General features: G+C 44.7%; 1 protein-coding gene across 2 annotated transcripts in view; it reads left to right on the plus strand.

Annotated features, from left to right (window-relative positions):
• BCAS1 (brain enriched myelin associated protein 1) overlaps nt 1-25,664 on the plus strand; it is a 71,129-nt gene that overhangs the window by 33,023 nt on the left and 12,442 nt on the right. The window contains exons 5-9 of one of the 2 annotated variants that reach the window (XM_079784315.1): nt 4,715-4,870; nt 5,770-5,814; nt 12,951-13,127; nt 19,268-19,309; nt 23,762-23,935. In XM_079784315.1, coding sequence (XP_079640441.1) covers nt 4,715-4,870; nt 5,770-5,814; nt 12,951-13,127; nt 19,268-19,309; nt 23,762-23,935 — 594 coding nt within the window. The remainder of the gene's footprint in view (nt 1-4,714; nt 4,871-5,769; nt 5,815-12,950; nt 13,128-19,267; nt 19,310-23,761; nt 23,936-25,664) is intronic. The other variant, XM_079784316.1, reaches the window with a different exon arrangement.

Genomic DNA, 25,664 nt, shown 5'->3' on the forward strand with positions numbered 1-25,664 from the left:
TGAATAGATGTACCGTAATATATTTAACTAGGACTTTATTAATGACATTTGGCTGGTTTCCAAACATTCGCTATTGCCTCACTGCAAATCTCATATCTTGTTATTTCACACATGTGTGAATTGGGGTTTAGTATTAACTCTTAGAAGTGAAATTGCTGGTTAAAAGAACATATTATTTTCTTAAAATTTGGTTGATAATGTCCAAATGTTATCAGGACTGAATTAATTTACACTCCAATCAGCATTGTCTAAATGAGTGCCTGTGTCTTACCCGAGCCTCCCAACTGAATGTTTCCAAACATTTGTTTGTTTTCACTTTCAATCTTCCTTTTCATAACTGATGGATTTTGAGTCAAAGTTACAAAAGCCTTTTTAATCCAAAATTATAAAATGTTTTCCATGTTTTCATCTAGTATTTTTATTCCTTTGGATTTTACCCTATTATAGGGTTGAGTAATGACAGCAAGTTAATTTTTTTTTCAAGTGGCCACCCTGTTGTTCCTACATCATATATTTAAAAGTCCTTCTTCACTTTGATAGATTTGAGATGTCAGCTTTATTATACACTAAATTCCCATATGTCTTTGGATAAAATGTATTGTATATGGATGATGACAAAAATGGGGAAAATACTAGTATATATACAGGAAAGTAAAAATAGGAAAATCCTTGGTGAGAAAATGATATTTAAGTAAACACCTGAAGGAAGGGAGATGATTGAGGCAATGCAGTGTGGTACTTTAAACAAGCTTTTGGGCCCTGGCCAGATAGCTCAGTTGGTTAGAGTGTCATCCCAATATGCCAATGTTGCAGGTTCAATCCTCCAGTCAGGGCACATACAGGAATCAACCAATGAATGCATAAATAAGTGCAACAACAAAGCAATTTCTCTCTCTCTCTCTCTCTCTCTCTCTCTCTCTCTCTCTCTCTACAAATCAATGAAAGAGCTTTTTGCCTCTGAAATCACTTGGGTGTTGGGTCAAACCCCAGCTCCATTCTATGACCATAGGCAAGTTTGCATCAATTATTAATCAGTAAACATGAAATTACAAATACTACATACTTCATGGGATCATTCTAAGAATTTAGTTTGATCTTTTTAACTAGCTTAGCATTGAGCCTAACCCATGACGTTTGGTCATTTTTCTTATTGTCACGGACATTTGTCCTTCTCATTACACATTCCTGAAAAATTCATGGCTGCAAAATATTCCATTGTGTGGTCATAGGTAAATCTCAAGTGTTAATATCACGTGCTGCTTTATTTACCTGTTCCAGACTTTTTCATGGGTCTTCAGCCTTACTCTTCCATCACTGCCCTATAATGCTTTTTTGGGTATTTATTTATTTGTTTAATCATTTTAATCATTTTTTTTATTTTCACTTACAGTTTACCTACATTATTATATTAGCTTCAGTGTACACCTCAGTGACCAGACTTCATTACTTATTACCTAACTTAATAAGTGATCACCCCAATAAACCCTTCACCCATCCAGCACCACGCCTAGTTATTAGAATATTATTGTACTCTATAATGCTCCTTTAAAACTTTTTAACCTTGAAATTTTTGAAGATTCACATAGTTGGTGTTTGGCTGATGCAGAGCAGTTATTGTCTGAAAGCTTTGTGTTGCTGGACTGGCCCTTCGGTTGAGAGAGTAGCTTTTTGCGAGTATTGTTTTTGGTCAGTGCCCACTGGTATTTTCAGGTAGCCAGCCTCTTTAATTCCAAATCTAGGATTATGAGGCCAAAGGAAGCCTGGGGATTCACCGCCATGTTATTCCTTGGGTCCCAGCTGGTCTGCTTCTCCTCTCCACCTTTCAGAAGCCTTTGTGTTTGTTTCCTATCTAAGGTCTAGAATTTTCCATTGTGGTGAATAGAAGGATGAGGGAAAGTAGGTATTCTCCATCTTCCTGGAAAAAGAATTCCATGTTCTTTGTTAAAAGGCAGTCTGAGAAGAAAAACAGTATTTCCAGAAAAGGGCTCAAGTTCAAGCTTAGTTTCAATTTGAAAAATAATAGAACTCTTCCTCAGAAAGAGGCCCCTGTAAGCAAACCACCTCCTTGTACTGAGCGCCTGGTCATCCCTCAGTTGCTGTCCAAGCCCTGAGATGTTGCTGCACCTGGGTCAGAGGGGAAAGGACTCCCAGGGGAACACCTTCAGATGAAATTCCCAGGGCAGACAGGAAGGCTGGAGGGCTCCACTCTTCCTGAGTTCTGTGGAGCTGCATCCCCCTGTCAGAGTCGCTTTCCTCGGTGAAGAAGTACTAAGTGTCCCCTCTCCCTTGCTCAAAGGAGACCCATCATGGCAAGTTTTCCCTGATAGTAACCTTGTTCATGTGACCCAACCTGGTCTGTCTAGACCCAACCTGGTCCATGTGACCCAACCTGGTCCATGTGACCCAACCTGGTCCATGTGATTCAACCCGGTGTATGTCACCCAACCTGGTCTGTCTAGACCCAACCTGGTCCATGCGGATCCAACCTGGTCCATGTGACCCAATCTGGTCCATGTGACCCAACCTGGTCCATGTACCCAACCTGGTCCATGTGACCCAACCTGGTCCATGCTGATCCAACCTGGTCCATGTGACCCAATCTGGTCCATGTGACCCAACCTGGTCCATGTACCCAACCTGGTCCATGTGACCCAACCTGGTCCATGCAGATCACCTGACATACTACCAATTTATTTCCTTTTCAGTTGATTTTGCTGTATTTCATGTTATTTCCAAGTAGTTCAATAAATGTTCCCTGTGTTTAGTCCTGGGAGCAGGATGACCGAGACCCAGATCCTTCCATTCCCTGTGAGCACTGGGGCCCAGCCCATGGTTCTGTGAGACCGGAGTGGCTCAGAGCAGCTGGCCCAGCCTAGGGGTCAGGACCATCCAGAATATATGCCTCCCCCACATCCCCACACACAGCCTCTTAAAGAAGCCTGTTCCTCGTCTTTAGTTTCTCCCTTGCAGTCCTCACTGCCTGAGTCATGTGCCACATTTACTGGTTTATTTGTTTTTTAGGGAGTGGGGGGGGGGGGAATATAGGGGTCAAGGAATCAGCTTCCCTCACTTTACCCACCTCCAGGCCAAGCTCCCCACTCTGAGTTCACAGTCCCCAGGCTGTCCTTGATGTGTTCCATGTATCACTTGCCACCCCTGCCAATGAACCAAACAGCTTTTCAGACCCAAAGTCATACCTGGTGAAATCTTCCTTTTTTATGTATAAAGTTATAAAATGTGCACACTTCTTGACCCAGAAATTTCACTTCTGGGAATTTACTCAAAGGAAATGTATTGATACACACGATTGATTAAAACCACTGTTTATAACATCCTAGATGTAAAACAATAAATGCCCATCAATAAGGATATGAGACAGTAAATAATGTCACAACTGGACAATAGAATAGCAGCTGAGACATGAAAGATGATACAGATCTAAATGTCTTGCAATGGAAAGGTGTTTGTGCTATTTTACTACGTAGGGAAAAAATGAGTTGATACAGGTAGCACCATCCCATTTATATAAAATTTATTTACATCCATTCACCTATTAAGTAGTCAAATGGTCCATATGTATTGAATGCCTGCTGTGGGCCTCCCTACCCTAGATATTAAAGAAACAGCAGTGAGCAAAGCCGATGTAACCCCTGTCTTTGTCAAGCTTCCAGTCTAGTGGAAATAGGAAGAAAGGGACAGATTCAGAGTAAATAAAGGAAAATGTTGTCATAGCTAAGACAGAAAAGGGCAAGGGACACTCTAAAGACAGTGGGGGTGGGGGGTGGAGATGACTTAGATTTGAAGGATGAACGAAAATCATGCACAGGCAGACAGAGAGGAAGAATGTTCCAGATAGAAAGCCTTGAGGTTGGAATTAGCTTCTGGTATGTTTGAGAAACTGTAAGAAAGGTGGCCAGAGAGAGTGGAGTGAAGGAGAGAGTGCCACCCAGAGGCTGGAGATGAGGACATAGGCCAGACCATGTAAGACATGGGAGCCCCTGACTCCATGGGCCATAGGAAGCCTTTGGAGGGTAAGAAGGAGTGGGAGGCTGGGGTTTGCTGAGTCAGTAATGGATTGGAGGAGTCCAAGCTGACAGGGGCGGAGGGTGGTCACTGCAGTCACAGGGTGGAGAGATGGCCAGGGCTTGACCCAGGGTCATAGAAGTGGAGATGAGACAGGACAGAGTCAGAATGCATCCTGCCCCCTGGCTGAGTTAGAGAGAAACTCAGTCCCTATATCACCTTCCTGGCACCAACAAACAACCAGATCCAGACAACACAATTATTATTTTAAAATACCAGTTCTTTTTTTAGTTGCTATGATTCATCATTGTGTGGATTGTGAGAACTCAGACATGTCTCTGGGGATCACTGGACTAGGAGACCACAAAGATGGAGACCATTGGCATCATACACAACCTCTTTGCAGAATTGGGAGAAAAGGGTTTTTGTTTGGAATGCAACGTGCACGGCTGTGTTTGTTACCCTCCAAACAATGCCCCTCCAACTAGCTGCAAATGCTGAATATGTTAGAAAGAGCGGAAGGGGGAGGAAGGGTGACTCTCATAAGCTCCTGATTGTTCCACACACCCGTGGGCAGATGAAGTATGGCTGGAATTAGGGGGCAAGGGAGAGAGGGGTGTGAAGCAAAAATATTACTTTGAGAGTCCGCATTCAACAAGTTGCAACTGTGAAAACGCTGTTTTGCTCCTAGGACATAGTTGAAGGCAAAGACAAGGAACAGGAAGTCACACCTGTGAGTTGCTCTCTCCCCCGGGACCCCGAAGAATTGGAGATTGCCAAGGAGGACGCCCAGACGACAGCTATCACTGAGGATAATAATTCCATCATGAGCTTCTTTAAAACACTGGTAAGTCGTTTCCTTCTTTTCCCCCTCAATTCTATTGCTCAAACGTTTTGTTATTCTAAGAATAATGCACATTTGCGTGTCATTGTTCTAAATGATGCAGCTGGGACACTGGAGAACAATGACAAGATGTGTTTTGCAAGGAAACTGTTATAGCTGGCCTTCGGTGAGGGAGACTTCGGAAATGGAAACCATTGGTGCCCAAACTCCATAACATTGGGCTGTATTGTAGTGGAGCTCTATTGCAATTGGATGGTCATTGATCATGAAAATAACTGGAGAATACTTCCTCAAGTTCTTAACCCATCAGAGCATTTTGACACTCACATGGCAAATAAAATGATAGAAACCACTTTCTATCTTGTTCCAGCTCCGTCTACCATTTGAATTGGATGGAGGCAGGGACCCATGTCTCCCATGGCTTGCTCATCTCCAACCCCTTGGGGAAGAGCCCACAGCCTGGCACATGCCAAATACTCAGAAAGGAGCTGGTAAATGAAGTTGTCATTAAGCAGACAGCTCCAAGTGTGTCTGGGCTACTTCCAAAGGCCAAGACTAACTTCAGAGGAAAAACCCAAAAAACACCAAAGTGTTGTACATTTGTTGGATTAGTGGCAGAATCGATGGAAAGTCTGTGGCATTCCATCAATCAATCTTTATTGTGGTCAAACTCTTGGTGAATGTATGAGATCTGATGCATTTCATTATAAAACATTCTCTTTTGTTAACTTTTGTATACTAGGTATACCAGAAGTCTGTGGGTTTCTACTCTATTAAAAGGATTTTTGGTTACATTCTTTACCTGTAGAGTGAATTAAAATGACCTAAAAACTATGTGTCTATGAAATAAAATCACCCTAAAGAGCTATAAGTTTTAACATTTGATTTCTCAAATTTTTAAGGTGTCACCTAACAAAGCTGAAACAAAGAAAGATCTGGAAGACACGGTAGGTAGTTTGAAGTGTGTTTGTGTTTAGGTTCGTGTGTAGAATTGGATTTCAATTGGTATCTGCTTCTTTGTTTCTTGAATTTTTGTTTGTGGACATGCATATGCGCATATGTACATTTTTAGCAATTTAATAGCACTGTTAGATTGTCTTTTAAATGTTTCATTTATGTTAATGGCATTTTAATAAAAATGTTAGTGGGAAGCTTGAAATACATGCCAATTCTGACTAAATAATGCCACTATAACCCATTTCTTATATAGAAGAAGAGTAGAATATTAATAATTATCTATCATCTTGGTCTCTTTATCTGTATGTAGAGAAACCCAGGGAATATAGTCAAAATTAGCTCATGGAAATGAGGATGAGGTGAGACTCAATTTATAGTGAAAGTAAAGGCTGCTATATTTTTGGTCTTTAAAAAATATGTTCCTTGTTTTTCATGTCATTTGGGGAAAAAATAAATCTCACTGCAAAGGCAATTATTTGATGAAATGAGGTAGTCACCAGTGGACACGCCCAAGGAGTTAGGATGCCCTAGAGAGCCAGGATTTTTTCATTATCATACTGAAATTCAGCCAATTCCCCTCAAAATAAACTTTGTTTGGAGTAACTACTTTCTAGAGATGTTTTCCCTTCACACTTGACAAAACTGATTATCTCTAGTGGATCACGTGGCTTAAAGTCCACGAGCTCCTAAGGAGAGTTTAACTTGGTGACAGCTAAGTGTCTTGCATCCTCCTTTTAATAATTGAGAGTGTTTTGAAAGACACAAGGACCAGATAAATGGTTTGGCCAGCCCGATGCATCTGCTGCCCATATTTGAAGGGGCTAAGTTATGAAAAGGATTCTAGAATTTGTCACAGAAGACCTGTGTTTGAGCTCTGGTCCTACAACCCAATTGCTATGTAATCCTAACCTGTCTGAACCCAAATCTCCACATTTGTAAAATGGGAACAGTAAAAATTTTATCTTTCCGGCTCAGGATTGAGTGAAAGTTGGACAATGCCTGGTAAACCATGGAACTCTCTTCAAATGTCTGTAATCCCTATTTCCATAACCACTGTAAGGCAGACAGCACCATGATTACATTTGTCTGGTATTGGCTGGTTTCTCTAAAACTTTATTCTTTTATTGAAAAACTAGAGGCCCAGTGCATGAATTCATGCACAGGTGGGGTCCAGCCAGCCGGGGGTGGGCTGGGGGGGGGCGGTTGGCCGGCCAGCCCCACCCCCTGGTCATACTCCCAGTCAAACTCCCGATTGAGGGGACAATTTGCATATTAGCCTTTTATTACATAGGACTAGAGTGTGGCCAGTGTGGCTCAGTGGTTGAGTGTCGACCTGTGAACCAGGAGGTCACGGTTTAATTCCCAGTCAGGACACATGCCCAGGTTGCAGGCTCTATCCCCAGTAGGGGGCGTGCAGGAGGCAGCGATCAATGATTTTCCTCTCATCATTGATTTTTCTATCTCTCTCTCCCTCTCTGAAATCAATAAAAATATACTCTTTTAAAAAAATAAAGAAAAATAGATATCTGAGTCATGTACATGTGTTTTCCTATGGAATTATTCATTTGCTATAAGGCAGCCAGTGTCAAGTTCAATGAATGTTTGGGTCCAAAGTTTCTCTTTTGGATCTGTGTTTTGTATTGTTTGAGGACACATAGCACAAGAGGCTATAAATAGTGGGGTATGTGGGTGTGTTTTGTGGCTTAAGTGACATGATGCTCTCAGTCCCTTCAGCTGCTCAGATACTAGTCCTCCACCCAGAATGTGGTCCCAACTGAATGGGCCTGGCTGATAAAATCTCACTGTCCGGCCCAGACAGCTGTGGGGTCCCTGCTGGTGGAGCCCAGTTTCAAAGGAGGCTTTTGTGAATGTAGGTTGTCCTTGACACACATAGACCTCTTTCTACAGCCCTGGTTCTCATACCTGGTCTTTTTGACATCTTTTCTACTGCAGTTCTTGGAATCATACTTTTGAAATGTCTATACCATTTGTCCATCCTTCCATTTGGGAAATTTATAGCACACTGTACACCCCACACAAAATCACCACCCCCATTTGTAACTTGAGTCAACAATTCTGAATGGTTGTGGCTGGGCTACTTCAGTTCCAATCACTCCCCACTTTGGCTCAGTGGACTGGCTCATATTAGAAACTTCTTTGGCCCAGGAGATCTGCCTATCTAGAAGTCAGCTGACATTTTTGTGGGCGATACTGCGTCCCTAAAGTCCCTAACACTGAATTAAAGGAGGTTCATTTGGGAATGAAAGTCACTTGATTCTAGGACGCAAAAATCTATCAAGTAGGGACTGTGTTACCTTTTTAACTTTGTAGATTTTTCATCTGGGTATTTTAATGTCCTATAGACAGAGTTGAAATGTTCTGTCATTGTCTTTAGCAAATAAAGTTGTGTTCATCTGGGTCATTGAACCAGGTTGCCCTGTTTTCAACCCATGTGTGCCTGCCATGGACTGTGCTCTTTAGCAAATCACCTTTGAGAGTTTTAAAGAGAGGAACAATCACATGATGTCTTGTGGTTGGGGGATGCAGTTGATATACCAGCAGCGAATTGTCAAAGTGTTTGAATGTGCTTAAAAACAATGGAGGGAATGGATTTTGTCTAAAAAGAAAGTTCTAAGCTGTGACTGCTGTTGCCCAAAAGGCGTGCAAAGCAGAAAGTGTCTGTGATGGGCAAGCTGGGCAGAAGACATCCGAGATCCAGGCGAAAGGCGCCAAGAAAAAGCACCTGAATAGCCCCAGGCTAGGACTCACCTTTAGACGGTTCTTTAGGCATAAGGTCTGTATTTGTTGAACTAAGAGGGGGAAAAGGAACCCTGGTCTTCACCACACAACGCACATGCCGTTCTGTATCCACCCAGCTCCGCTTCAGGGAAGAGAGAGCCTTGGGTGGTTGGGACTTTAAAAGGGGATTCAAGATTCTGTGAATCAAATTTCAGTAAATTTTTTAAAGTCTCCATATTTATAAACATCTCACACTGGTGTCTTCCTAGCGTGGACCAGGGTTCTGAAACTGTTCTTCTAACCCAGTGTTTCCCAAATGTTGAAAGTATGCATGCTACCGCCATCACTTTTGTCATATATACACTATTATTTATTTGATATTTTTATATTGAAGTCAACCCATTTCCTACGGAAAGGCATCCTTAAAAGAAACTTTATATTACATTTTACATAGGAAATCAGAACCCTCATAAGGGGAAGGTAACTATTAATGTGGCTAATAAAAAAAGAGCTTACATTCTAGTTACCTTGTTTGTGTTAAGTCCAAATCTAATGCCCTTTGGAGCTTTACCGAAAGGCAGTTAGCCACCAGCAGACCAAGAATTTCCCCCAAGTCTTCTTGGAATAATTCAATGAGAGTTGAAAAAGGGGAAGCATTTTCACTATTTGAGTGTCATTTCATGTCATATCTCTGTGCAACGTAAAATCATCTCTGATACCATCAGTGGGATGCTTTCTGCACTTTGGGAAACACTCCTCTACCTTAAAGATAACAATTTTATCTTTCTGGGGCCTGTTCCATCCATTGCCTGTATTAACTGAGCTTATACTGAACCCACATGAAAACCCAGGCAGAACCAAACAATGAACGGGCAGAACAAGCTCTATCTCCATGTCCTTAGGAGTCCTTTGGGAGATTTCACTCTTCTGATGTCTAAGAAGATAGATGCCAGTGTTGGTCTGAAACCATCAATTAAAAGCACCCTTGCATTGGGCCAGCAGGCTTGGAAATTTGTCTAAAATATCAACCATTCTGTACTAAGTTGAATGATCTTATTAAAAAATGTCCCCAGCTGGCTGTGATAGTCCCAGGATTGTGTATGCAAATAAAAGCTCCATAGAAATTCTCATGGGTGAATCTATATTTGCATAAACGGGTTAGGAAGCCACCCTTCAATTTCCATACAGGCTTTCTTTTGTTCTGTAAAGAGAGAAAGGGGTGATAGAAATTGCGATGGAAGAGGGAACGTTAAAAAGCAGGGTGCTGTGTTTGGTAAGAGCTAGTGAAACGTCATAGGCCTCATACAGGGAATCCAGCTGAGCTCCTCCGGAGCCTCCGTGAGTAGGGGCTTTGGAAGTGTGAGATGAGTACCCAGCCCCAGACCTGCATTTCCCGATGGCATTCATTTCACACCCAGAATCCCCTCCCCCTCCCCTGGACCACCCAAGTTCAATCTTCCTAGGACTTCCCCAAATCACGGGCCTCCCCCCTGCCCCTGAGGTGCCTGTGGGGGAGGACGGGATTCGGAAACGCCTGGAAGGTGCAGAGGCAGTCCCTCTCTGGGATGCTGTCATTCGCGTGCAAGGACTTTGGGGGTTTGCCTTGAGTTACATTCAGTCTGTTTTCATGTAAAAGTGGAGTAAGGGGATTCCCAAAAGTTCTTAATTCTCATATGCAGCAGTTTGGTAGCTCTCCCTGGCTCTTACCTCCAGACCTAGGACAGTTTATTTTCTTTACTTGATTATCCTGTTGTGCAAAAAGATAGGAAAATAGGGCCATTGAAACTGACCAGCCAGATTCTATCAATAAACCTTGTGACATGATTACAGGAGGTGTGATTAAAATCATTCTTCTTGATTTTATTGTAACCTATATCAGAAAAGAAGAAATCCAAGCCCTACCTGGTTTGGCTCAGTGGATAGAGCATCGTCCCGAGAATGGAAAGGTCTCGGGTTTGGGTGTGACTCTGGTCAAGGGCATGTACTTCTGTTGCACACTCCATCCCTGGCCTGGTCAGGGTGCGTGCAGGAGGCAACCAATTGATGTGTCTCTCTCACATCAATTTACTCTCTCTCTCTCTGTCTCTCCCCCTCACTTCCACTCTCTCTACAAACCAATGGAAAAAATATCCTGGGATGAGGATTAACAAAACAAAATAAAAGAAATTCAAGGATGAACTACTATCTTCTAGTTTTGCTCTAAATGATTACCAGTTCTGGTTAATGCCTAGGTTCATTTCTCTAAGTCTCAATTTTCTTCCTATAAAAAGAATTCTTTAGTCTAAAAAAGTGGAGAAGCCTGGAATTAATAAATAACATTCTTGCTATAAAGAATAAAAGTGTCAGCTCTCCTTGGCTGAATGTGAATCCGAAATGCCTCAGATTGGAACCTTCTCATACGTCCCCAAACACTGGGCGTGACCACAGGCTCACAGGCGGGCGTCATTTAAGAGTGCTTTTGCCACGCCCAGAAATGCCCCTGTCCCCACTCAGGTTTTCCCAGGGGCAATCATCAGTCCTGCTAGCACCATCACAGTTGCTTATCCACCCCACCCACGCTGTTTGGATGGTAAATCCGGTGCTTGCTACTTTCCCTGAGGTGCTGTAGTATCTGCCCCGTCATTGTGCTCAGCCCATTCAGCCAAAACCGCAGGAGGGTTCCACACACACAAATGAAGCCCCCCAGATGCTCACGTTCTAGAATTTCTCCCTCTTCAAAGAAGCACAGAAAACATAGTGTGTGGCTTCAAATAGTCAAATTGATGTTCTTTGCAAACACCCTATGAAGAGGCGATGTGCTGTGTGGAAAGAAAGCCAAAGTTCAGAGCTGGAGCCAGGCTGTGGCCCCTAATTAATGTCAGGCAGATCGTGGGCCTCAGTTTCCCCATCTGTGAAAATGCGGGCATTGGCTCAGAGCGTCTCTAAGACTCTGTCCAACATCAAAAGTACCATGAAACTTCCTGAATTTCCACACCCCAGTTTTACTGCCGGATTTTTTTTTCCTTTAGTCAGAGATCTGACATCCCTGGAATTGAAAGGGCTTGTGCCGCGAACTCCTGGAGCACAAATCATAAAATTAAGATGCTTAAAAGAGGTCAGGTCAGATGGACCCATTGTTAAAATTGGTTATGCTGGCCAGACCCATGTGGCTCCATGGCTGAGTGTCAACCTATGAACCAGGAGGTCATGGTTCAATTCCCAGTCAGAACACATGCCTGGGTTTCGCACTCAATCCCCAGTAGAGGGCATGGAGGAGGCAGCCGATCAATGATGCTCTCTCATCATTGATGTTTCTATCTCTCTCTCCCTCTCCCTTCCTCTCTGAAATCAGTAAAAATATTTTTTAAGAGAAAAAAATTGCTAATGCCAGTGTTCACTCATGTCAAAATCAATTGAGATTATCTTCCTCCTAACTCTCCCTTTACCCCAAGATTCAGGAGGAGGCAGAGCATGGAAGGTCATGGCCCTGTCCCTGAGGAAGTCAGACATCCTGGAATTGGAACTCAGCGTGGCCACCCAGAGTGGGGACAGGAAGAGAGAGAGAGAGAATGGGGAAGGAGGACAGGAAGAGAGGGAGAGAGGAGGGGAGAGTGGAAGAGAGAAAAGGAAGGAAGGAAGGAAGGAAGGAAGGAAGGAAGGAAGGAAGGAAGGAAGGAAGGGAGGGAGGGAGGGAGGGAGGGAGGGAGGGAGGGAGGGAGGGAGGGAGGGAGGAGAGAAAGAAAATAGGGGTCAAATTAATAACACTTGAAGTTTTGAGTCAATTACAATCTATTCAATTATTTCTAATTTAGATATAGAGGCTCCATCTAAAGGTGAAGAAATGAGGTTTGGGGGGCTCTCCCCACTCAAGAGCCTTTCACCCCGTCTAGTTGTCTCCTCCTCACTCATAGCCTGGGTCAGGGATCGCCACCGTGGAGTATGGGAGGAAAATTGAGAACTTCCACTTTAAATTATATTTATTTAACCCTTCTTTAATTTTGAACTGGGGTTAATAAAACAATGCATCTCTATACGATAAACAGACATGCATGTTGGAGGTGCATGTTCAAAATGCTTTTACTGATAGGAACATAATCAACATCACCTGAAGACCAATGGCCTGGGTACGCATTAACCTTCTAACAGCGAAGTGCCTCTTACAATCAGCTGGATTCCTAATGAGCTACTTACATAAACATGATCAATAACGGTTCCATAGGTATTTTTGTCCAAAAGGAACATCTCTTGACTTTTTCCAAGATTTTAACACAAGCTCACATTCATAGTAGCATATTTGGGACAGTATGAAGAAAATTAACATGCACAACCTCAGCCCATGTTGGTAAAAGAGCGATCTTTCACTTTTGAGATCTGGAAATCATTTTGAATTTTTTTCTAAACTCTATAGGGTGCTGAAAAGTCACCTGCTCCGTCAGCAGACCTGAAGTCAGACAAAGCCACCTTTGTACCCCAGGAGCCCCAAGGGGCAGCCAAGAATCCTACACCCACAGAAACGGCAAAGGAGGGTGCCAAGCAGAAGGGGGGGCCCTCCTCTCTGCCTCTGGGCAAACTGTTCTGGAAAAAGGTAAGTGCTGGTCTCAAGATGTGGAGGGTGCGTGGGGCCGGGATGACTTGAGAAATTATTTCCGTTGGGCCAATCAATGAACTCAGCAACATGTGGTGTTTCTTTCTCTTCTCCAAAATGACTCAAGTAGCCATTGAGTGGAAGACTTACTCATTGACTCAGAATGACATGCCTAGCATAGTATAAACATGTGTTTCGTGGGAAAGGAAGGGAAATGAACAAGTAGAATATTTCATTCTTGGAATTACTCCAGTTCATGACTGAGGGTTGTGGTATTTCATGATTTCATTGTCTTTTGAAAATCACTCATTATCCCCCCGGCTTCCTCTGAGCGCTCTCTCCCCGGCGAGATGAGGCCCCGCTGGGCTCTGTTTGCCCCGCCAGATATAATTAGTCACTAGAAGCACCAGGTTTCACGGTCCTTAGGAAAAGCCAAGGTGTCCATCAGCTTCCCACCAGGGCAAGCACACAACGTGCTCTGTGATGGGAAAATGTAAACCAGGGTCTGATTCTTTCCTCTCTAGAACTGAGGAGCCGTGTGAGGAGATGGTTGGGTGGGGCTGAGTCATTCTGAGAGCTATTGCTTGGTCGTCACTGCAAGTACACCCCAGCGGCCACCCATGTTCCCAAGTCTCGCCTGTTTTCAACGTGGCCAAACGATGAGCAAGACGTGGTGGGTGAGGCGGGCGGTGGGTGTGATCTGTAGAGTTGGGGAAATCTAATTTAGTAATTTCATCAAAACCCATGCCACCTGGCCAGGCAGGTGATGATACGGGCGCCGCTGGGGAGTGAGTTTGTTCTCTCGTCTAGAATCCTGAGTTTCTAGCTGGATTTCTGAATGTCCTCCCTGTGTGTTTTCCTGTCCTAAGGAATTCTTCCGTCCAGGTCCTGCCCAGAAACAAACTCTGACATGAAGTGAAAACGTTGGGTGATGTCATTTGGTGTTCAGTTCAAACCCTCTTCCCTCACCAACCACCGATCGCTTATTTTTAAAATCTTTTTATCAGCAATATAGTGTAGGGGACAATTTCTAGTGAGTGACATTACATAGGGGTGGCAGGGCACATGAGTTTGGTGGCCCATACTCAAACAGTTTTATTTTTATTTAAATACTAGAGGCCCAATGCACGAAGATTCATGCAAGAATGGGCCTTCCTTCCCCTGGCTGCCGGCACCGCCTTTGCTCTGGCCGAAGCAGCCTTTCTGCTCTGGCCCAGAGCCGCCTTTCCACTCCAGCCCGGAACCGCCTTTCTGCCTTCCCATGCTTCCCAGAGGCCCTGAGTGGCTGGGATTGTGCGGAACGCCTACATCGTCACCATGCAAATTAACCCGCCATCTTTGTTGGGTTGATTTGCATACTTACTCCTGATTGGCGGGTGTTGTGAAGGTACAGTCAATTAGCATGTTACTCTTTTATTAGGTAGATATATACATTTAAAGTGTATTAGGAAAAACAGAACTGGCACATTGAACTTGTTTTAACATATATTTTGTTCAAGGTAAGAGATAGGTTTCAAAAGCAGCCCAATTGCAAGGAAAGTGCAGCATAAATCATGGTACTGATAGTAAGTAAATGAAGGTACATTGGGTCCTCCAAGAAGCAGACCCCGAGACAGAATCGATGTGCCAGAGGAGAATGAGTATGAAGGATAATGGGGAGTGGCAGGAGGAGGTAGGGAGCCTGCCCACCTGTGAGAGCCAGACACCTGTGACCTGTGGCTGAGGGAGGGAATGAAGGGGGAGAAGGTGCCTCAACCTGAGGGTGGGCTGAACCAGAGGGGATTCCCAGCACAGACACTGGGCATTCTGGGGCCACACATTGGGCAGAAATGGCCCAGCACCCCCAGTGCTCAGTCATGGGCTGGGAGCAGCCAGGGAGAACCAGCGAGAGCCAGCCTGGGCATCGAGGATGCTGAAGGTGTGACAGTCGGAGGCGGGGAAATCCGAATGCCACACCCCCGTGGCTGCCACCCGGTGGCGCATACAAGGCAAAAAGCGCATAGGAGGCCGGCAAGTATCAGACGTTTGAGGATCCCTTACGTAAGGGTTAAAAGTCTGGTATCAGACAGATCTGACTTTGAGTCCCAGTCTGCTTGGATGAGCCTCAGTTTCCTAAGCTGTAAAATGCAAATAATAAGAGCACCTACATCATGGAAAGGAAGTCAGGGTTGTGTGAAATCATTCTGGTAAAACCCTAACACGTGCCCAGCACAGAAGTGATTTCCTGGCCTCCGCTCGGGAGGGTCGGGCACTACCCACATCCACTTCTCACCCTTCTGGGCCACCTGGTTTGGGGATGCCTCTAAGCCAACAAGCCTCAGTGCTTCATCTTTTCTTCCCTTAGGGATCTATCAGAGGTGTGATGGTTTTTCTTTGAAATTCAAGCTTTTCCCATGGAGATAAAAGGGGGGCACTTGACATTTATCTCCCTAATAACAGAATTTCATTTATTTCTGTTTCCCTCTTTCTTTCCAAATTATCTGGCTTTACTTCTTTAGTCAATTATAAAAATTACTAAAAGCTGAATCCCCTGTATGGTAAATTTTGTCTTTCCTTCTTTCACCGGGTCAGAAAGAACAGCGCCCTCTGGAGGTAAAATGGGGAACGTATTTTTAATCGGTATCTTTCATCAGTGCTGACTTTTGACTTTTTTTGTGGTAAATACTTTGTGTCAAGTAATCAGCATTGAAAAGACAGCAGTGAGTTTATTTTGTTCGTTAGATTCTACGTATAAGTGAAATCATACAGGTCTTGTCTTTCTCTAAAAAACAAAATAGAAACAGACTCATAGATACGGAGAACAGACCTGCAGCTGTCAGAGGGGAGGGAGAGGGGCTGGGTGAAAAAGGTGATGGGATTAAGAAAAAGCAAAACAAAACCTCATAGTCAGACAACCTTATGCGATTACCAGAGGGAAAGGGGGGTGGGGGAAGCAGAAGAGGGTAAAGGGAGAATAGGTGGTGATGGGCATTGGTAGTGAACACACAACACAGTATACTGATGACGTGTTGTAGAGTTGTACCCCTGAAACCTAAATTTATTAACCAGTGTCACCCCAATAAATTCAATCAATCGATCCATCAATAAGAAAAGGCAGCAGTGGGGAGATTGCCGACCTCTTGCAGTTTACAGTCTCATGGGAGCTTCTGTTCTAATTGGAAATAAAATTGAGACCTTTGTTTACTTTAAATCAAAATAAGTTTAGCATAATACTCTCCAGGTCCCTCCATGCTGTCTCAAAGGGTAAGAGATCCTTCTTTTTTACCGCTGCATAGTACTCTAAGAGAAATAAGCCAGTCAGAGAAAGACAAGTAACACATGATCTCATTCATATGTGGAATCTAATTAACAAAACAAACTGATGAACAAAATAGATTTAGAGACATAGAAGCATGGCAGACTGTCAAATCTCAGAAGGAAGGCAGAGGAGGGTGGGTAAGGAGAGATTAACCGATGAACCTGTATGCATATATGCAAAACCTATGGACACAGACAATAGGGTGGTGAAGGCCTGGGGTGAGAGGGCGGGGGCAGGCTAGCAGGGGTCAGTTGGGGAAAAGGGGATGTATGTATGTAATACTTTAAACAATAAGGATAAAAAAATAATTAATTAAAATGTTTTAGTTATAAAATGGTCCTTGTAAAAATTTTGTAAAATGCTGAGAAGCACTAGAAAATTCTGGTGTTTCCAGCCACAAACCCGCCGTGCAAGCTGCTCCAGACGTGGGCTCTGAGCAGGTGTCTCTGATGTGTGACCAACACGGAAGGGGCAGGAGCCTGGCCGCTCATTTACCCAGTTACCCCAACTGGCTATTTCAGCCCCGCTGACATAAAGGCGACACGCACGCCAGTGTGCAAATGTACAGAAATGTGCAGAAATGTGCAAAAGGGGTTTGCGGGCTCTGGGACGCGGCCCTAGAGAGTAACCAGTCACATGGCCTGGAGTTACCTCCTCTTCCCCATCCCGCTCCTCGGTGACACTGAGAGGAAAGTCTCCCCTTGCTGTGGGCAGGCACCTCTCTCCCTGCCACCGTGCCCACCTCCCTCCCAACAGGACTTTACGTAATCAGAACTTAATGCGCATTTGTGAAACGTCAGGAAGATCTGGAAGTCTGAAACCATGACAACGATCACAGGAGCATCGTGTCCCAAAGCAGCTTCTGCCTCTCACCATCGCCTCCAGCAGGATCCCAGTCCCATCTCGAACACCGCGAGCGACTATGGCCAGGACTTCCCGACATGGAAACCAGACACAAACGGAGCTCGTCCCAGCCAGCTGGGCCGGGAAGGAGGTTTGAAGAACTGAAAGCTGCTATTCGGAAACGGTGGGAGGACTGTCTCCGCCTAACGTGGGCAGTATGTTGCCTCTTGAAACTTTGGCAGGTCCAGTTTGAGGCGGTCTGGCTTTCAAAATATTGTTTAATTCCTCACCTGTTCATCATATTAAGTAGCATGCAACTGGTCTCAAGGAGAAAAGGTATAATTCCAAGGAAGCTACACTTCTGAATGGCCTAGGGCAGTGGTCGGCAAACTCATTACTCCACAGAGCCAAATATCAACAGTACAACGATTGAAATTTCTTTTGAGAGCCAAATTGTTTAAACTTAAACTTCTTCTAATGCCACTTCTTCAAAATAGAGTCGCCCAGGCTGTGGTATTTTGTGGAAGAGCCACACTCAAGGGGCCAAAGAGCCACATGTGGCTCGCGAGCCGCAGTTTGCCGACCACGGGTCTAGGGCTTCTAGACAATCAGAAGCTTCCAGAAAACCCACAACCTTTTTAGGGGCATGTTTGTGCCCAGGTAAATGTCAGTATGAGAAGGAGATAAATACAAATAAATGATCCACACTGAAGTCTAGAGAGAAAGAAGTCTGGTAATGGGGAAAGACACGCAGACACCCACCACCACCACAAAAATAAATAAATAAATAAAATAAAATAAATGTGTTTCTGATCCTGGAAGTCATCGCGGCAGGAGGGAAACTTGGTCCCAAGAACCATCTCCACCATTTTTTAGCTGTTCCACCTGGGACAAGTGACTGCCCCTCTCTGAGCCTCCATTTCCTGCTGAGTAAGTGAGGATCCCCATTCTTACCGCTCGGGCCACAGTAAGTGAGAGAACGTATACAAAGCGCCAAGTGCAAAAGATGGATGTGCAAATGTCAGTTCCTGTCTTCCCTTCCACTGGATGTTTTAAAGGTAAAAATAAAGGCAGGGCTTGGAACTAGGTAGATATGGGGAAGAGTTCTTAACCTGAATCCAAGAGAAGAGATGTGAGAGTGTATGAAGACCAGGAAATAATGTGCAAAATACGTTCTTCATGCTTACTTTTCGGGGAAGACAGCCCAGATCTGTCCAGTGAACCTGGACTGAAGTGGTCTGTAAACACCATTGCCCAAAAAAGTTTAGGGACAGCTGCAGGAAAGATGCAAAGGTGAGCTCCACAGCTGGCGCTTGGCAGACCGGATAATATAATGATTGTGGCATCCGCTTTGGGTAGAATTGGGATAACTCCTCTCCTGTCTGGGGCAGGACAGGGAGTAACAATGTTTGAACTTGGATGTGTTGGACCCCAGCCCTCTGACCATCCACTGAAGTGTTTTACCAGAATTAGACTTGGACATGGTGAACGTGGCCCCTGTTGAGGGCTGATGTAAGCAGCTTCTGGCTCTGGCCACTGTGCGATGGTGGGGACAAGGCCAAGGGCCTGCTTGTTACCCAGCGCCTGCTGCTCTCCGAGGACCATGGGGTGACTTTCTCTGGTCCTGGCACCAGAATTCTCCTGATCAGCATTTGTTTTTACCTAGCAGTGCCTGTGTATTGGGCGACCGAACGTATTTCCCCCTTTCCATCAGCTACCAGGAAATGTCAAGAGAAACGTGTTCCAGCCGAGACTGTGGCTGGTGCTTTCTATAGCGGCCCCTCTCCTGGCTGCATCTGGCTGTTCGTTTTCCCTTTGTTGCATTTAAAAAAACATAACGTATATGATCTTGCTATACTGTGTACATTTGTGTAGGCTCCTTCTAGTTCTTTCTGGAACAAGGCACACATAAGCATCGTCCTGGAGTTGCACCCGGAGGCTGTCAGCCCTGGTGTCTGTAACATTCTGACTCTTGCTTTTGTTTTTATCTTCCCTTCAGTCAGTTAAAGAGGATTCCGTCCCCACAGGTGCAGAGGAGAATGTAAGTGACGCACGATGCCACAGACTTATTCCATTCTCATCTGCATGTTGGACCACGGGCCCCTCAGCTCCCCGGTTGTGTTCCTGCATGCTCCCAGGGTTGTTCACCTGCCGTGGACTCTTTCACCCTTTCACGGGATCAGGGACCTCTGGGGAATAACTTGGGGTGAACATTTGTAATGCCCATTGAATCAGTGCCAACTAAATGCAAAATCAGAGCACACACGTTTATCATTTGTTAGCCTTTAGGGGCTGAAAGAGTCTACTAACTATGAGAACCTCTTTATACTTCCTTCCTGGACAAGGATGCCGCACCCTCTGCTCCATTCTGCTCTGGTTGCTTCTTTCACGTTCATTTGCATGACAACCCAGATTCTCTACTAACGGTGGGTGGCACCCTGGACAGGCAGTTGCCCCAGGCCTGAGAGCCTCTTGCTGCAATAGATGCTGAGACTGTTGGTCTCAGGTGGGAGAGCCAACTCCATGAGTCTATACCTGAGAGACTTAGGTGGAGCCCACTGTCTGTTTGGCCTTGATCTTCAGAGCAATGGCCAAAGTTTTCAAGACTGTGCACTCATGTCTGAAGGAGCTGGCTCCACACGAGACGCCACGAAAATGTATCTTTCCAAAACATCTTCCGGGGAATGAATGAATTGGCCTCGTGCTCTGAAAGTGGCAGTCCCTGGCAACTTTTATGGGTGGGGATGGGTGAGGTCACTGCTCCTCAACTTACAAACCGAGCACCATCGTTTTGCCGGAGCAGAATATACTGTGCTCTTCTGGGTGTCTCTGTGTACTTGCCACGGATAGGGGTGTGTTTTCCTTTTCATTTAGTTGCTGGAACTGAACAAATACTGAAAATCCAAGTACATTCCAGAAATGTCGGCGATGTGGAATAGAAATTACAATGGCTATGTCATCATTCTTGTGTTGTTGTTGAAAGAAAGCAAAATATTTTCTCAAGAAAATAAAGAAGCATTACAAAAATTGGCTATAAATCAGTTTACAAAACTCACAGCTCTAGTAAAAAAAAACTGTATAAACCAAATTTTAAGAATAAGTATGGTATAATATTTGAGGCAAAAAGTGAAACAGTATTTTGCCAAAATGTGTGTCTTCATGCAACATCTAATATCCCCTCCTGACATCAAGCAAGGGGGATTTAATCCTAAATTATAGTGTAAATCTGACTTTAATTGTGTTCATTAAAATGTGCAGATGCAATCATACATTCTAAATAAGGAACAACTTTTTCCAAAGCCCTGGCCTGGAAGGAAATCAGAAAACTACCCAAATAAAAGTGAAATTCTCATGTCTTTATATGCAAATAAGCTCCTAATGTAGCTAAATCCTTCCAGGTTTCCACACTGGACTTTCCTTGGCTGCTGAAAGCCCACTTTTGGGGAGTCCTTTTTTTTAGAATAGACTCTGGTCCAGGATTTCTGAATTGATACCTGGCAACCTTAAGAAAGGCCCAGCAAGAGAACCATTGGCAAGCAGATCAAGTTGATTTATAGAGGTATTGCCATACAACCTGATCGCTTTATTATGTGAGTAAATTTCCCTCCAGCCCTGCCTCAAAGCCAGAATAATTCTGAACCAGAGGCAGTGAATCACACTGTTCATTACTTACCTAAGGCCATTTCTCTTTCTCCACCTGTCTTGCCATGATCTTAGGCAAGGTTGGCAATTACTACACCCCCAAAGCATTTGATCATGATTAGTCTAAACCAATAATTCCATATTCTTCCCCAGTGATAAGTGTAGGAGTAAAAATGTTACCGACTTTTGGCCAATGAAATGTCTCCTGAGGTAGGGGGTTAAAGTACAGAAGTTCATTGGGAGCAAAATCTTTTGCTATGATCTTCCTTCCTTCTTAGGGCCCTGGGTGGAGGATGTGATGCCTGGACCTGTGGCAGCTACTTTATATCCATGAGGTAGCAAATAAAAGGCTGAAACACCAGCATGCCAAGGATGTCAGAGCCAAAGGGTAGAAAGAGCTCAGGTTCTTGGAGAAATTGTGGAGCCGCTAAACCAATCCCAGAACTTCCTACTTTTAAACATTTTGATCCATAGCGTTATTGGTTAAGTCACTATTAGATATTCCGTTACTGGTAGACAACTTCATCCTCCCCGAAATGGCTCCTGACCTGTGGTGTGACGTTGGCCAAGTCATTCAGTCATTCTGCTTCTTCCTGTCGGTAGAGATAACGCTGTGCGCTGAGCTGTCTCTGAAACTACTTACCGAGGCCTGTATTAAACCGCCTTGCACAGTGACAGGCGCAGTAACAGGTAGTTATTAGCATCATCTCTAAACGGTGCACGTGTGCATGGGAGTGATTCCAGGAAACCCATGCCCAAGGGGTAAACAGCTCTCATAGCAGCACACGCAACAGCAGGAGTGTGAACTGAGTGTATCACGCACCAGGCACTGTTCTAGGCACTTTACCTGCTTTGCCTGGTTTGATTCTGAAAACAGTGTTCTGATGTATATGCTGTTCCCATGGAAAGGTGAGCAAATGCAGGCACAGAGATGCTGAGGGGGACCTTGGCATGTGAGAGCCGCTCTGAGGGGCAGAGTCAGACTTAGAGCCAGGCAGGCTGGTGCCGGAGGCTACGTTCATAATCACTGTGTCCACTGGCTGCAGGCTGACCCCAGGGCTCCTGTGGCTGAAGCTTGTTTGTCAGAAATGCAATTGAATAAATCGGGCCTACATGTGGGAGTCCACGCCCACCCCTGACTGCCAGTGCAGTCTCTTCTTTGGCTCCAGTCTGAGCTGGCTTCCTAAAGCCAGAACCGGGTCCCAGGCCCCACAGCGAAGCCTCCTCGCACACGTGTTTTCTTTGGCTGGTCCCGTGCTTTATGCTTCGAATCCCTGTAGATGGGGCAACCTGTCTTTTGCTCATGGTAGTTCCCACCACTCCTTTTTGTCTTCTGTCTGGTCAGTCCGCGCTGAGATCACCTGCTGAAAGCCAGCGTCTTGGCTCCTGGGACTTTTGAGTTTGTAACTCTCCAACCGAGATCTTTGTTTACAAAGCGAAGATGCTGGAAGTCGTGCCGATATTTTAAGAAAGAAAAGGTGGGGGGGGGAGAGCTGAGATTTAACTGCCTCATTTCAGGGTGTTCCTGCATGCTGATTTGTTGTTGGGTAGACAACTTCCTGCTTCCGTGGACAATACTGAGTTTCACCATTTGGGTCATTTGCAAATCCTGAAGGACAGGAGAGGTTTCCCCACGCACATGCTCTGCTTTTGGAAGTGGGTTCCTCCCCCTCCTCCCTGACAGTGAGCACATGACAGGAAGCTGGGGTCTGGCACCAGGAAACCAAACACTGCTTCCCTCCAAGGCAGGAACAGCAACCACATGTCAGGCGCCAGAGAGTCAAGATATTAGACTTCATAGGCCACACACAGTCTCTGATGGACACTCTCTATCATTTAAAAAAATATTTACAACCTTTAAAAATGTGAGCCCATCCTTAGTTTGGAGGCCATACCTCAACGAACTCGGGTGGATCTGGTAATGGTTTGCCAATCTTGCCTGAGGGAACCAACAAGCAAATAAAAGTTATAAACCCTCTCAGTTAACTTGGGTCCTGTTGCAGGGGCCAAAGCCAATACAGAAACTGCCCCAGGTGTGACCAGGGCCCCGCACGAAGGCAGGGCAGCCCTGCACAAGGACAAATGTGGGATCAGAGGCAGGTGTCTCGGACTCCCAGCTGTGCACCAGGGCTGGCCAGCGTCCCCACAGACAGGTGACCCGGACCTCCCAGCTGTGCACCAGGGCTGGCCAGCATCCCCACAGACGATCAGGGGACACTGAGCTCACCAGGCACCTTGCTGGGGGCCGTAAGCAACTTCGCCAAGTTCATTTCTCTTCTGAAAGTGTGAACTGAGCTGAGCAACCATGGCAAATGACAGTCTGGGGTAGAGAAGGAAATGAGTTACCGAGGACGTGGAGTCTATTGATGGAGGGGCTTTCACGTGATCCTTTCCGCACAGAGGACAGCTTCTCCCCAAGTGCAGGGAGCTAGGATGTGGAGTAGAAGTTGTCGAGGTCACGGTCTCTGAAGCTGAACTCCTAGGGGAATGATCCCACTGATATTTACACAGGCCGGTGCACTTTACCTGATGGCACACCAGAGGTGGGCCTGCTGGAAGGGAAGGGACACGGAGCATGCTTTGAGGGGCAGTCCCCAAATGGCACTTCCTGTCTAAGCCTGTGCCTTCCTGGGGCTGGGTTTTGCCCCCCAAGCCGTCTGTTTGGCAGCTGTTGTGAGCGCACCTTGTAAGACATGAGTGTACCCTCTTGAAGATGGGCCTGCGTAGAAACTGTCATAGACTCTAACCTGTAGCCTCTAGGCGGATGAAGGGCAACCTGGACCCCGCTTTATCAAACATGGTTGGGGGCAATGTTTTCTTTACTGTCTTATTACCTGGCGAAATAATCCAGGTGGTGTGTGAATCACCGGTAGAGGTTAGAAGGTCCCAGGAAGTAGACTCCGCCTTACAAACAGTGGATCTCAACGATGAGGCAGAGGCCGCACCTGCACCCCCAGAAGGAAAACTCAAAAGAGAAGAACGCAAGCCACCGACAAACTCCCTGATGGCATTCCTCAGACAAATGGTAAGCCACTCGCTTCCGGTGCAGACAAACCCGAACACCTCGCACAGCTTCCAAGGCTAAAGACACATGTACACGTGCATGAGATACAATTGCAGGCGGGGTAGAGGGCATGTGAATTGTGCAGTGAGAAAATTCCCTTTTATGCTTCAGATTCAATCATAGAGGAAGTCTGTTTATTGTTAATATTTCATAACCTTTCATTAACCTCTACTAACCCCTTTTTTAAAAATATGTTTTTTATTAATTTTAGAGAGAGGAAGGAAGAGGGAGAGAGAAACATTGATGCAAGAACATCCAACGGTTGCCTCTAGCACGCCCCCCACCAGGGGTTGTGCCCCAACAGGGAATCAAACCGGTGCCCTTTCGGTACACAGGATGATGCTCAACCAACTGAGCCACACCAGCCAGGGCTCTACTAACTCCTTTCCTAACAAAGAAAGAGCTGGCCTTGGGTCCTGAGTTTTAGCAGACAACAGTATCCACCTAGAAGTTAATATTATTGTTTACTTTTATTTATTTGTGAAGGTTCTACCTGTTTATGGCAAAAGACACTGCTTTTCTTATTATGGGAATTATATGTGGTTTCCTTTGAAAACACATTTATGATATAAAGAACATAGGCATTTTTAAAGGATTAAGTAATGAATAGTCAAAGTTACATACTGATGTTGGAAAAATTCTGAAGGTGACACAAACTTGGATAAAGCTGACTTGTAGATATTCAAATAAGGAAATGAGAACATAATTTTCTAGAATGAATATGTATAACTTAGTTGGTAAATTCGCCATGCTCTTAGTTATATAGAATGGAAAGAATTCAGGCATACAGCCTTTGGTGTCTGTAAAGCATCATCCACATTAAATATCTAAAGATCCAAGAACTTAAATAATATAATGAACTAACACCCAAATCAGTAGGAAGACAAAAGACAAAAATGCACGTAAAAGGTCATTGGCTTAATTCTCTTTTAATGAAAAACAAGAATTTCATTATCGTGTGCCTTCGTGTTCATGAGTATTTGGGAAATTAATCCTTTAAGAAAGCAACTCTAATTTCACAGGCCCAACCTGTTAAGGAATTCTTTCTAGTCCTCAAAGCAAAGCAACACAACACCCTTGCCAGTGGGAGTTGAGGCATATGAGAAATAACTCTTAGAAATTGTTGGCAGGAACTGTTCTATTTCGTTGCTGATTTCTCATGGAGAAGCTGCGTAGGGGTAGGCGTGGGCAGCCTATGTGGCGGGAACCCCATCCATATTCCTGGCCATTTACTCTGCAATTTGGCACTGAAAATGGGGATCAAGATTGGAGCTGTTTAAACCAATTTGTACACAATGTCAGGAAAGAAAAGAACATTTGGCCTGTTTCTGGAAACCCATCTGCATTACAAATGGGGTCCCCAAATAGCTCATCAGAGCCTTGAGTGTGATCCAGCTCGCCCATGTCTGAATGGAATTGAGAGATAACATGTATGTCAAACAAAATGACTTTCTCTTCCAAATAACCAACATGCTAAACTTCTTTACTTATAAGAGAGGAAAACACAAGAGACCCCAAATGAAGCATGAAAGATGTGTAAACTATCCATTCAAAACAAATCCTTAAACTCTAATGAGTCCCACATTACTTAAATTCATCCTCCAGAGCTATCCATTGCTTGGTGATGTTTTCTAGCAGTAGAAACTGGGTAATCTGAACTATTAGGGGAACAAAATTGGAAACAAAAGTC

Source organism: Cnephaeus nilssonii, assembly GCF_951640355.1.
Source record: "Cnephaeus nilssonii genome assembly, chromosome: 11".
Classification (NCBI taxonomy): domain Eukaryota; kingdom Metazoa; phylum Chordata; class Mammalia; order Chiroptera; family Vespertilionidae; genus Cnephaeus; species Cnephaeus nilssonii.